Genomic DNA, 14,336 nt, shown 5'->3' on the forward strand with positions numbered 1-14,336 from the left:
ATGTATGTGACTTTATTAGAACTAGACCAGCCCTATTCTGGATCAGGATTTGGAGAAACAACTCAGCCACTTTAACGCAAAATATTATAAAAGATTGTCTCAAATGTGACCATGGCTTGGCGATCCCTTGGCTTGCGGGTGTTTTAAAAACATTGAGTGCCGTGGACAATGGAGATCTTTTCTCCGACCCAAGCAGGATTGAGCCCAAAGACAAAATTGAGGTCAAACAAGCACTGTATGCACTTTATAACTCTGAACGAATGGAAAGGGAAATCCTCAAATCAACTGTTGTGAGATACATGGGGAATCAATTGTGTAGGAGACCACTCCCGCCCTACCTTACCTTACCCATGACCAATTGGGAGAGATCATTGTTGTTTCGCCAAAGGGCGGGCTCAGTAACATTTTTACTGGGCTTTCCCTTGGGTTACCAACATACGACACAATACAATCCATGTCCGTGTGATGGTATTAGCAAACAGAATGATCTGCACTTTCTATTCTTCTGTAAATTTGATCTAAAATACATTAAATGGTTTCTAACTCCCTATTTTAGAAAACAAAGACCCCTCTCATTGGGGGAGTCTTATATAATGCTGCTCTCCCTGGACACAGATGAATTAATCTTCCGCACTAGCACTTTTTTGAGACTTATAACACGTGTACGTAAAATGATGGAAAATCCCTGAAAATAGTCTTTTGAGAGTTGTATTAGATTTTTAACAATTATGAACATTGTAATTTTGATCTGTTGTGTAATTGAATTGTTTTTAATGTGGTACTTTTATGAATTTAATGAAATTCGAATAAAGGTCTTTTGAACTTGAACTTAAACTACTGTAACAATCCTTACTTAAATGCTGACTACTAGAACAGTCTTTCCTTAGTAATTAACAACTGTGTCAATCTTTACTAAAAGCTGCTGTAACAATCCTTTACTTGGTTATTGACTTCTTAGTGACTTCCTGTAACTCCCTTCACTGAAACTAACTACTATAACAGCCTTCACGTGGTTATTGATTACCTTTAGCCCTAAGTTTTGTGTGAGTCAATGGCTGATCTCATCACTTTGCAGTATACCAAAGCTACAACCAGTGCTTTAACACAGGGTGAAGTATCATTTATAGTCTAAATAAGGCCTACACTAGGTAATCATCTCAAATGTTTTGTGATGTCACTTCATGCAAACCAACACCTGGGGAAAAAACAAATATTGCCACTTTCTCTTGTGATGCTCTCTCAAATTTAAAAAGATCTACAATTTTTGACTAGTCCTGGGATGAGTAGCTGAGCACTACTGACCACTCTATATGCGCAGCCAGTCACCACAGTGAAGCATTGTGGCTATTCTGAAAACCCAAGCCTGAACTCCAGGCAAATGACTAAAGTTATGCCTCCAGAGCATGAACTTTATGTTTTTTTAATTTTTATGGCAAAATTCTCGCCTAGGGCGCCATCTTGATTCTGTGGGATCTGTTTTGAAGGAAGGAAGTGAACCAATTCAATATCGACTCGGATAAGCCCATCCTGTTTTCTAGAGTAGATAGTAATTTGATATGGTTCACAGTGTCGAAGTCAGAAGATAAGTCAAGGAGGATCAATAAGGAAGATTCATTATGGTCTAGGAACTTTAAAATGACATCCATGAGGAGCGTGAGTGCAGATTCGGTGCTATGCCCTCTTCGGAAACCAGATTGATGATGATCCAATAATTGGAATTTCTCAATGTGTGAGAAGAGTTAAATTAGCACGCATTTTTCAAGAAGTTTCGTCAGAGTGGGGATGTTGGAAATGGGATGGAAGTTGTTCATATTGGAGCTGTCAGCTTTAGGTTTTCTTAGAATGGGGGATACCTGTGCTGCTTTTAGACAGTCGGGGATCGTGCCTTGCACCAGTGAAGCATTGACAATCTTGAACCATAAGCAGAGGATGGAGGCTTTTATTTCCTTGAAGATGGGAGGTGGAAGAGGGTTGCTGAAGTGGTTAGACCGATTGTAGTGTAGTTCCTATGTTCCCAATAGGCTCTGCGCATTGGAATAATATATCCTATAGATTTGATGAAGGACTTAGGTCAGTAGGTCTCTACCAAATATACTAAACTTAATAGTGCCAGCTAGCTCAGAGGTCACTAGAAACTTTCTCGAATTCACAAGAAGAGATTAGTTTCTGACAACCGCATAAACATGACAAATGTGTTTCCCTAGGACTGGAATAACTATCTTCAGAGTCGTGGAAACAATAGATAAGTATTTCACCCCAGTCAATCGTGCATGCTTCGTTTCTACAGAGTTGCAGAGAAATAGTGAGACGGGCGTTTTCAATAAAAGGTTTATTGAACACTCTTCTTTCTCATGCAAGAGAGGTGAACTGCTACAATCGTTAGACAGAATGTAAAGTATAATGCGTACAGCGAGAACAGTATTATAAAATAATACTGTAAGAGCATTGTATGGTTTCTAAGCCATATAAACATACATACATAAGTACACATGCTAAAATACTCAACTGGTGCTTCTAAAATACGCCTACCCCAATGTACCTAACCTAAGTCTAGTACGTTGGAGGAAGTAAGTATGGTCTTTAGCATAGGTTTAGTTTTGCCAAGAATCTACCAAAGGTTTCTCTAGGTTCTAATCAGCTCCATACCTTTAGAATGAAGGAGGTCTGGTATCTCTGTCTTGGGACTCGATTTCCCAACACCCCGCAAGGGGAGTCAGAAACACTGGAGTGGGATTTCTCAGCAGAGGAGGGCAGCTTCCTGATCAGTGCGTCAGCTGGAGAGTCGGCTTCCTTCGGCATTTGCTGTAGCGAGCTGCGTCGGGCAAGTAGGTCATAGTAGGGCAAGTGAAGGTATATTCATACCTTGAAGGTGTTTAGGAATGCCATGTTTGACGTAAAGTCAGGCATATGAACGTCAAGAATGAACCCCTAGGGAATAGTTGTTCATTGTAAAACTAACTGAGTTCTTGGAGAAATCAATATTCAAGCAAGGGGAAGTCCCTAATGGCTTAAGCTGGTTTTCCAAGAAATCATTGTGACGTTTGGTGAACGGAGGGAAGTAGCGATGCCTGAATTTGGGTAGCAAGGGCTATGCCTAAATAAGGGCTTGATTTCTATGCCTATATAAGGGCAACGCAAATTGTACCTATATAAGGGCATGAATCGGGAAAATCCATTCGGAATCTAAAATGACATACAACAGGATTGATTGCAAGAAGAGTGTTGTAAATGTCACTTTCGCTGAGGTGAGTAAAGGTGTGTCAAGATGCATTGTTCTTGAGACTTAACCTAGAGGGATAAGTGGCTCTTGGCGGGTAAGTGGGGCTGTGGTTTCATACATTAGGAGATGAGCCCTCTTTGATTCAATATCTACATTGATGCTGTTAGTTTTCGAACCCTTTGGGTTAAGGTTGAGACCACTGGATTGGCAACTGTCCTAACTTGGTGGTGCGGACAGAGACAGAGCTTCAGGGGGGTGTTTGGGGTGTTAAACCCCCCCTAAAACAAGTATTATGTAATAAATAGTTGAGTTCAGTCGGGTAAGGTATGGTGTCTGCCGGATTTCACATGGGATTTTCAAATACTCAGACAAACACAGACACACACTTGTCTATGATTTGAAGGTCTTAAAACATGGTTATTTTACAAAATCACAATCTGTATTTCTTTTGCTTTTCACTGGTCTTTAAGCGACCCTCATGCACTGATTCTCATATAACATGATATGCCAAAGTGATTACCGGAAAATCTTAACCTCCCTCCCCCTTCAGTCTTACTGACCAAGTAACACCCCTGGGGGCGGTCTGGCCGATAATGAAGCCTGCCACAAACAAGTGGGTGGGGCCTTTTCTTCCATAAACACATGGTTGTTCATGAAGACTAGTATAGCTGGTCCTCATATCCATTAACTTGGGGATTCCCTATAGAGCATAGGTGAGCCACTGCTGGCTGTCCTAACTTTTTTTGAGTTTAGCGTATTGAGTGGAGGCTGTAGGGCAGAGATCTGGTCCTCTACCTCTCTTTTGTGTAGTTATACTTGCATGGGTTGGCATGGCAGACACATTGAATGCAAATGTTCTACTTATTGGCTGCCTGTGCCATCAGGGTCTGGGACCAAAGGTTAAAGCACTGAAAAAAATATTTAAAGAACATGTGCTCGTCTGATTTGTGTGAGAAATCGGCAATATTGCGACAATGTGGATAAGTGTTAAGAATGCGTTACTCTAACCCCCAATGAGTGGCACTTAGTAGGACTGGGTACTATTGCTTGTTTGATGTTCTTAATGAGCAACAATATGGGGCACCTAATATTCCATGAAACTCGGATAATACAGTCATCCAAGAATTATGTACCCCTAGCAATCACTTAAAATAAAGTATATACTTTATTTTAAGTGATTTAAGGGGAACATTGTTCTTGGGTGACTGTTTGATGTTTTCATCTGACGTGCTGGAAGTGTAGTGCTTTAAAGGACCAAATTGATCTCTAGACTCAGCCTTTGATGCTCTGAGGAGAGTCTATAGCAAACGTGTCTTAAGGGTTCCAACAAGGGCCCCAGGAAACTCTGATTTCTGTAAACCAAACAACATCTCCCTCCTAACGTATCAAATTTTGGTAATCCTGACAGAGCAGTGCATAAAGTAGAGACTGAAACAAAAAGATAAACAACTGAATCCCCCATGTTGCAATTAGACACAAGATAAATCCATGCTAATATTATAAAGAGACAGCCCAAACCTTTGAGGCGGGTAATCTCAGTAACCACAGCACCAAATACAGCATTGGAAAGGGCAGTTGCAGCAGAAGGACATAGGCTATGCAGACGGCCACCATATATATATTTTTTTTTGCAGAGTTTTATATACCGCGAACTTGACCCGAACTGAATCAGGTATCAGAGCGCTTTACATAGCACCAGTTACGTTACATGAGGACACACATTCATTTTTGTTAGGCACGGGGAGATTAAGTGATTTGCCCAGAATCACAGGATGTTTGGCATCGTTACCAAGACTCGAACCCAGATCCCCAGGTCCGAGGTCGAGCGCCTTAGCCGTTAGGCCAACTCCTCTATACATTTAAAAGGTAAAAGAACAGTGCCAGCAAAGTAGTCCCTTGTGGGCGTGTCTGCTTTGTGCTGTGGGCGTGGGCCGTGACTAACGCTGGGGGCGTGTGGTACGGCCTTCACGGGCGTGTGCTGGGGGCGTGACAAATGCTGGGGGCGTGACAAATGCTGGGGGCGTGTGTCCGCCCTTCATGCCATGTGAGTCGTACATACAAGCGCCAATTACGTTGCGGCGCAGCATCAAGGGGCACGCTGGGGGCGTGACACGCTGGGGGCATGAGAAACTCTGGGGGCGTGTGTCCGGCCTTCATGCCATGTGAACGCAATTGCGCCGCACCAAGGGGCAGGCTGTGGGCCTGAAAAACGCTGGGGGCGTGTGCTACGTTCCGCCCTTCATGCCATGTGGGTCGTACATTAATCAGAAGCTCGTCTGCTGTGGCCGTGTGCTGGGGCGTGACAAACGCGTTCACCTGGAGGCCTGGTAAGTAATGTTACTGCAGCCTCCTCTGCGCGCTGTTACTGAACTCTCTCATTCAACGAAATTACACGCGCCTGCTACCATCAACCAGGACTCTAGCCGGGCTCAGGCGGCGGATCAGTACACTAATTACACTCGCCTGATAAAATCAACCATGGCTGCAGCTGGGCCTCAAGCGGGGGAACACGCGACTGGTAACATCAAACAGGCCTCCCTCTGGGCCTCAAGCGGGGCAACACGCAAATGAGCGTGTCTGCGGGGAAAATTACTGCAGCCTCTCCTACTCGCTGTCACTCAACTCTCTCATTAAACGGATTTACCAGCGGCTGATAACTCTCTCATTCAACGACATTACACGTGCCTGCTAACATCAACCAGGGCTGTAGCCGGGCTCAGGCGGCGGATCACTACACCAATTACATGCGGCTGCTGACATCAACCAGGGCTGCAGCTGGGCCTTCTCTGTCCCTATTCTAATGAAACAAAAAATGTTGTCTACCGCAAGATTTTAAAATAAATTTCCCTTGCCAAATACACACATTACACACATTCTATTTCATACCTGGACAACGTCGGGACGGGCTGCTAGTGTAGGATAAAATAAGGCAAAAACACAATCTCACCAAAACTTTAATGAAGCAAAAACGTGCCATTGTAGATGTGCTAGAGAAAATACAAATCATAAATGACTTCCTGTAGAACAGCATTTTCATTACCATCAGGAGACGGAAGTTATGGTTGTGCAATTGAAACTAAGACCTACAATCAACCAGCAAGGGCTGATAAAGGCCATACAGAACTATTATCATGAAATAGTTGCATAAGATAATGTCGCCAATTGAAAATGATAAATATGCGTGTATTCGGTTTTTGAAAAACGTCTTAAGTGTCCGGAGATTTAGATACAAAACCATGAAAAGTTGGGGTTAGCATAAGGTTACCAGATGACTCTCTTTGATCAGGGCACAATACTCACTTCTGTGGATTTACTTTGATGGCTTAGGTTCTGAATTTCATTCAGACATAGCAGAATTATTGTATGGAATTCTGCTCTACCTGATCAAGACTGGCCTGGTATTACCACACATGTTTTTTTCTGGATGCGGGGACATCGAGCCCGATTTTTACTGACCAGTAAATCGAGGAGGTAAAATGACGTGATTCAAACCTTTACCCCAGTCTCTAACATATTTATTTTTCTCTGTCAAATCTATTGTTTCCTTTCCCTACTCAACCCTTTCACTGCAGACCCACAGGCTAGCCACTGTTCCCATTCACCATATGCTGAGAGCTTGCAGGGGTAACAGGGTCTAAGTGAACTCTGGAAGTTGCAGTCCTCATTCACTCCAGTTGATCCACACCTGAAAGCAATGATTTCTTTAAAAGAACAGCCCAGCAATGGGCATTGAATCCTTGATAACATGGAGTCATCTGGTAACTACAGTTTTACTGGTCAGTGGCCACATACTCTTGGGTAGTAGAAAAAGTGAAAGACTTATTATTTTTCAAAGAAGCTTTGAAGACTTGAGCCTCTCTTTCCTGGCAATAAGGATCAGTCTTGGGTGGAGGGCATTTTGTCAATTTGCATGAAGGTTGGGAGGGAGAAGAATAAGAGACAATCCTAGCAACTGAGAAAAGCAGAGGTAGAACTATATGTATAACATGTTCTTATTCCTTCATGCAGGCCAACACATCAAATGGAAGAATAGTAGCAAAAGCTCTCTGACCTATCATGAAGGACCTTTAGTTGAGCGTGCCAATGGCAGGACTGACATTCCCCGCATGGCAAGTATCCAAGAAAATCCCACGTATATGTAACTGGTGCTACACAAACCCCATCGCTCTCTTTGCAAAATATCAGTGGAGCAGAACCTGGTAGCGATTGGATGACTGGAGGCACAATGGTAATATTTAAGGGCTGAGTTTTCAATATTATTTGCAGTGACACACTTCTCCAAATGTTCGTAGCATCGAGGCTTGGGGACCTAAAACATTAGCAACTTTAGTCAGGGTCCAGCAGAGGCATTGACCCTAAGGCCTTCATCTTAAGGCAGAACTCTGGGTGAAAGTTCAGGTCAAAATAAGGACTTGTTGGGAGAACTGGATAGACCCCCCAGTAATTCTCCTTTCCTTCCGGTCCATCCTGTAATGGGTGGTATTGTGCCTACCACCACAGGTGGTGAAATAGCCTATTTCCCTGGCCACTCGTAATGAGGGCATCAATTCCACATAGTTATAAGTTATGATTAATAAAAAGAATGGAATGCTTTACACCCATATTTGCTGTGGACAGTGTTTTATTAATAAGCTTAATTATGTATTTGCCCATCTATAATTTGTAGGCAAACAGATTGCGGAGGATATATGGCTGACTTCTAGGCATCCAGGGTAGCAAAAAAATAAATAAATAAAATAATGTGTAGATTTGAAAATATGTTTGCAGGCAAAAAGAAGAAAAGAAGGCACTGATTAAATGAAACAAAACAGAGGCTACAGCTCTGGTTGGGACACAGACCTTCTATTGTAGGCTACTGACAGAGTTAGTAAACAGAGAGGGCTTAGGTTGACTTAGCCTCAGCAAAGGCTGAAAGCGTGAGGGTTCATTTATTTTTTTTGCCTCATAGCACCGAATGTCATAAATGGGAAAGCGCTGCATGTCTCATGTACCACAGCATGATGTGCACAGACATGTATGTACAGAGAAGTGAGACGAGTGCTGCACTTGCAGATGTTATGAAGTCGATGGGTGCTTCACAAATGGAACAACCTGGTACTTCAGAATGTATGCACTCCAAAATGTATACACATGGATACCCCAAAAAGTATACATCAGGATACCCTCCTCTTACCTGTCTAACTGCACCTGGAGGAGCTCGAGCCTGGACTCCACCTCGCTAGGCCCATCTTCGGAGGCCACCGGAGGATCCAGGGAGTTGTGCACCAGGGAGACGTGCTGGAAGGGTTCTGGGCAGGCACTGCTCCTCCGCTCACCCCAAAAACTGAACATGTTGGGGACCTCTATTGGGGAAGCTGGAGCGAGGGATTGAAAAAAGAAGAAAAAAGGAGATACATTAGATGAAAGGAGGCCTTCCACATCTCAGCCTGGCTTTTCCTCACCACCTATGATGGGTGGAAAATATTTTCAGTGGTGAGGACAGAAAGGCAGACAGGAGCTGTGCAGATGAAGGACCAGAGGCAGGTGGAAAGAAGATGGGCAGGAAAAGGACTAGAAAGCGACTGGCTGTAGAGCGCTTTGAAAGAGATAGAAGACAGAACGGTAGCAGTAAGAATAAATGAGGTGGGCAAAAGCAAGATGAAAGATGGCAGGCAGGATCTAGACAAACAAGAAAAGTGTAGGATGAAGATAAGTAGGAGGGAGGCAGACAGAACATTTAAGAGGAAGATGGGCATTGTCAAGAAGGTGCAAAAAAGTTTGTTGTTAGAAAGGCATGAAGAAAGTCAGTAGAAGAGCAAGAGGCAGAACATCAAGGAAAGGGCAGGAGGGAGAGCAAGAGAATGATAGCAGTATGAAGGACAGGAGAAGACCAAGAAAGAGACGGACTGGAAGGGACGAATTAAAGTCACAGAGGTGAGTGAGTTATGGGAGCGAGAGAGGAGCATTAGGAAAAGGACAGACTGGGGAAAGAATGAGGAGCAAGATAGAAGGATAAAAAAGAATGACAGCAGGTTGAAAAAGAAAGGGAGGGACATAAGGGAACATTGGGCTCGTAAGAAGTATGGGAATGTGAAAGATGCATGAGTATGAAAATACATAGAGGAAAGATTAGCGCTGGGCAGGAAGGCGATGAAGAGATATGGAAGGTTGAGAACCACAAAGGTAAGGATTAGACAAATACAATTACAATCAAGGAGCAAAGGAGAAGGCGACATGATGGTGAGGCTAGCACATGAGATGACAGACAGCGACAATAGAAGAGAACGTATATAGAACTGAGGTACAGCAAGGTGAAAAGAGGGACTAAGAAGAAACTGAAAGAGGAAAACAAAAAGTGAATGAAATGTAGAGGTAAGAACAGGGAATGGCTGGTACGCTGGGGTGCAAATCCTCTCAAGAAAAATACAGAATCAGAAGTGAAGAGTAGGAACATAAGAGAAGACACAAAGCAAGAAGAACAAAGGACAACGAGTGGTAGATGCCTTCCTAAAATCTCCTAAATATACAGTCTTAAAACCTTATGTGAAGAATGATCCGTCATCTTTAGAATTGTACGATTCATTTCTACATTACATTACAGCATTCTTGTTTCATCATCTCCTAATAAAGTTAGTATTTGATAACTTGACCTTAGTCTTATAACAAATATGAAGGTGGATTTAAAGTTGAATCACCCTACCTGAGTATCCCTCCATGTTATCCACCTTCCTCCCAATTTCTCTCCCGCTCATACTGCTGGTGACCAGGTTGACCATGGCTGGTATGAACTCTTGCCTCTCAGAGGCCGCAAAGTGCTCCATCTTGACGGCATTGAGGGGCTTGGTCTCATCATCACTGTTTTGGGAGCAGGGAGTGTTAGTACTGCAGAGCTCGTCCCAGTGGTCTTTGTTGATTGGGCCCTGGAGATTGGTCAGCTCGGAGTACGTGTGGTACTGCTCGGCATCAGAATTCCCATCATCCAGACCATCTAAGAGAGATGTGAGGCCAAGCCATGGGTTAAAGGTCAGCATATTTCTGAGCAAGACAGTGGTTGCATTTATTCTCGCACCTAATACTCCTCAATCACCTTTCTTACACCCCACTTTCTACTCTCAGTTTTCATTTTCACATCTTCATTGTCTCAATCTCCTTTCTCACACCTTATGCCATTTCCTTATTCTCACATCTTATTTCATCACACCTAGTGCATAACTTGAGCTGATGTTAGAAGGTAGGGCCCAAAGGCACTCATATTCGGGGACCAGTATTTATTTTGTCCCTTCAGACTTTGACCCAGAGCAAGAAAGTGAAAAACACATAAGGGTAAAGACGAGGGACAGAAAGATGGACAAAACATGAGAAATGAAGAGAGCAGGAACCAGCAAGAGTGATGCAAAGGGGCAGGGAGAGTTTGGTGGAAGAATAAAGAAGCATGAGGGGGAATCAAGACTACGCAGCTTTGGTATTCAGCATGCAGCCATGCAATAGCACCAGCCATGGGCTTCTGAGCAAAGATTTGAGTCCTGGCATGTGTTCTTTCACAAATTAAGCACTGCTCACATCTTCGTTTCTATTCTTACACCTGGCATGCCTTAATCTCTCGACTCACTCCTAAGTCTTACCTCTGTTCTTACACTTCATGTCTTCTCCATTCTCAAGCATCACCTGTCTCATCTCTGTTGTTATGGTCACATGTGTCTTTTCAAGATTTCAACCCAAATCATTACTCAATTTTTCAGTACTTTAGATTTTTTGGGGAAAGTCCGCAGGCAACAGAAAGTGTCCCACATCTATGAGTATGCAACTGGTGTCTCTCTTGGGGCCAATGCCCAAAGGTGGTGAACCCTAATCAAAATGACTGTAACTAGCTGAACACAGTGGTCCAAACTTCATTCAGAAACATGTTAATTTGTTATGTTATGTTAATTTGGATTTCTATCGCGCACGGCTACTCCATTGGAGTGTCCCGGCGCTTTTATTGGCAGCTCGTAAAAGAGAAACATAACACAGTAAAATAAGTAAGAATCAGCAGACAAAAAAGAGAACGTGCTAGAGGGCAAAAAGCCAGGTTTTAAAGGCCCTTCCTAAAGCTCAGCAGGTTAGAAGTGCTGCGTAATGCCAATGGCAGAGCATTCCAAAGCTGCGGTGCCTTCAGCCTAAAGGAGCGACCCCCAATGCGGGCCCTTTTACTCGAGGGACCACCGCAAGAAACAGAGATTCGGATCGCAGAGATCGGGCCGGGCGATAAAAGGCAAGCCTCCGTTGAAGATATTTTGCTCCCGAGGCATAGAGAGCCTTATGAGCCAAGGTCAAAGCCTTGAAAACTATCCGCTTCCGGATAGGCAGCCAATGAAGCGACTGCAGGAGGCCGGAAACTCTGGCTCGCCTGTGAAGGCCAAAAATGGCACGTGCGGCCGAGTTCTGCACCACCTGCAGCCGTTGTAAGAGATACTCCGGTAATCCCAGATATAGGACGTTGGAATAGTCCAATCTGGAGCCAATTAAGGCTTGCTCAGTGGTCCTCCTGTGCTCTTCTGAGAGCAGAGGAAGAAACTTCCGGAGCATCTTGAGGAGGCCAAAGCATGTTCCCGTGAGACCGAGGATCTGAGATCTCAACGTCAGACCATTGTCGATCTTAATTCCCAGATTTTTTGCCAGCTGGGACGAATGCGCTGGAGGAAACATATTAATAGGCCACCATTCCTGCCAGTCTGGATCAGAAGTGCTACCGAAGATGAGTACCTCAGACTTGTCTGAGTTGCATTTGAGGCTGTTCAGCTGGAACCATTTAAAAACAGCCCCAAGGCACTCACGGATACTCTCTCAATCAAAATCTTCTCCTTTCCCACACGTAAAGAGGAGCTGGGTATCGTCGGCATAGGATACGATCTGGGCCCCTAGAGACTCCACCAGTGCCGCCAAGGGAGTCATAAAGATGTTGAAGAGAGCCGGGCTCAACCAGAGCCTGCGGGACTCCGACTCCCAAAGGCGGCATCACGGCAGAGCTAGGAGAGGCCCAGACCGTTTGTCGGCGGCAAAGCTAAAAATGATCTAAACCAGCTGAGCACCGTCCCCCTCAGACCGATCTCATGAAGTCTGACGAGGAGACCCTCGTGGGGGACGGTGTCAAAGGCCGCCGATAAATCAAGCATGACAAGCATAGCTTTGCCTCCTGAATACAGTACCTCCTTAATGGCTTCAGACACCTCCAGGAGCGCCGTCTCGGTGCTTAAGTTGGGGCGGAAGCCAGATTGAGTGGAATGAAGCAAGTCGTTGGTTTCCAAAAATCGGAGAGCACGATATGCACGTGCTCCTCCAAGATTTTGGCCAGCGCAGGAAGGAGTGAGATAGGCCTATAATTGGCCAACGCCTCGGGGTCTAGGCCAGGCTTCTTAAGGAGGGGAATCACCATCGCCTGCTTCCAAGCCTGCGGGACCACCCCCTCACTCAGAGAGAGATTCAAAAGTGGGTTTGCCAACGGAATACAACAGCCTCCATTTTCGCCAAGAAATTGGCCGGACATGGGTCAAGAGGCGACCCGGATTTAAGATTGGCCATAAGTACCAATGACGAAGCAGCTGAAATAGGCGGAAAATCGGCCAAGACGGACTCCAAGGGGGCCGATGGAACTGACCCGTCCCCGAAGCTGGGACATACTTCGACCATCCTCGAGGGAAAGGAGTCGTGAATCAACTTTATCTTGGTAGTAAAAAAGTTGGCAAGGGCAGAGACCCACGACTCAGTAGGAGCGGCCTGGGTTAAATTAGACCGTGGGGCCGTGAACTCCCTAACAATGGTGAAAATCTCCTTGCACGAATTAGAGGCAGCCTCTATCCTCCTAGCAAAATAACCTTTTTTCTCAAAGAGGATATCGCGATGGTATACTTTAATCGCAGTCCTGTAGGCCAGCCTGGCCGCCGGATCATACTGTGAGCGCCACGCCTTCTCGGCCACCTTGCACTGCCGGCGAGAGGCTGACAGTGCTTCCATAAACCAAGGGGCAGAAACCCGCTTCGATGTTAACCGGGGGCCATCACAGGGGCTAGATCATTCAGCCTGTCCGTCAGCCACGCCTGCAGAGACTCTAAATCCCGATCCAGGCCCGAAAGGGGGCAGGGATGGTCAAGAGATGCCTGAGCTAGCATCTCTGGAGTCACCCGGTGTCTAGTCCCTGCTGTCTAAGAGCAGTGCTAGATGGTTTCTCTGAGCCCGGCACATAAAATTTGGCCAGCCTATGATCGGACCAAAGCACCAGTAGAAGTGCTATCCCCTCTAAGGGGGACGTAGAAAAGACCTGATCCAGGGTGTGGCCCCTATCATGTGTTGGGCCAGAGAGGTAGGGGACAAGACCAAGGGGTGCCGTGATATCGATCAGTTTGATCGTATCGGGGTCCTCTCCCTCATCCATATGGAAGTTGAAATCTCCAGCCAACACACAGTGCTCAGCTCTCAAAGCCAACGCCGAAATTGCTGACTGCAGCTCATCGAAGAAGGATCCAGCCGGTCCGGGGGGTCTATAAACTAACAGCCCTTTAAGAGCTTGATGAGGGGTCAATGCAATAGAGAAGGCAAGGGATTCAGATCCTGTAATAGCATCCATAGGGATAATAGAACAGGTGGCGAGTTTACTCACCACAAGTGCCACACCTCCTCCCCTCCCCTCCAATCTGTCTTGCCTGAAAATATTATATTCAGGAGGGATTGCTGTGGCGATATCAGGATTGGACAGATCCCCTAGCCATGTCTCTGTCAGCATCAGACATAATGGTTTTTCAGTAACAAGGAGATCAAAGATCTCCTGAGCATGTCTGCGCACTGATCTGGTGTTTAAAAGCAGGCAGAGATGCTTCACATTGCCCACTCCCCTATTCAATAGAGTGGCCGGGGCATTACCTGGTGACCAACCACAGCCAGGACATTGTCTCTTACCCCTATAACGACCAGGAAAAACTGTATGACAAGCGCAAGATGCCTTTTGCAGAGAACGCAGTTCCAGCGACGAATAATATACCATCTTGACGACAGGAACTTATAATCCCATGAAGCCAGCCCCACCCGCCGCTCCGACGCCTCCGGGACGCTGACGGGCGCAGACGGGCAGGACTCTGGCAAGACTCAGGCACAGCGAGGGCGCACC

General features: G+C 45.3%; 1 protein-coding gene across 2 annotated transcripts in view; it reads right to left on the bottom strand.

Annotated features, from left to right (window-relative positions):
* Positions 1-14,336, bottom strand: part of KCNH6 (potassium voltage-gated channel subfamily H member 6) — a 1,032,645-nt gene that overhangs the window by 36,007 nt on the left and 982,302 nt on the right. For both annotated transcript variants that reach the window (XM_078645074.1, XM_078645073.1), the window contains 2 exons: positions 9,900-10,187; positions 8,394-8,574 (listed from right to left, as the gene is read on the bottom strand). In XM_078645074.1, coding sequence (XP_078501200.1) covers positions 8,394-8,574; positions 9,900-10,187 — 469 coding nt within the window. The remainder of the gene's footprint in view (positions 1-8,393; positions 8,575-9,899; positions 10,188-14,336) is intronic.

Source organism: Lissotriton helveticus, chromosome 5_1 (genome assembly GCF_964261635.1).
Source record: "Lissotriton helveticus chromosome 5_1, aLisHel1.1, whole genome shotgun sequence".
Taxonomy (NCBI): Eukaryota; Metazoa; Chordata; class Amphibia; order Caudata; family Salamandridae; genus Lissotriton; species Lissotriton helveticus.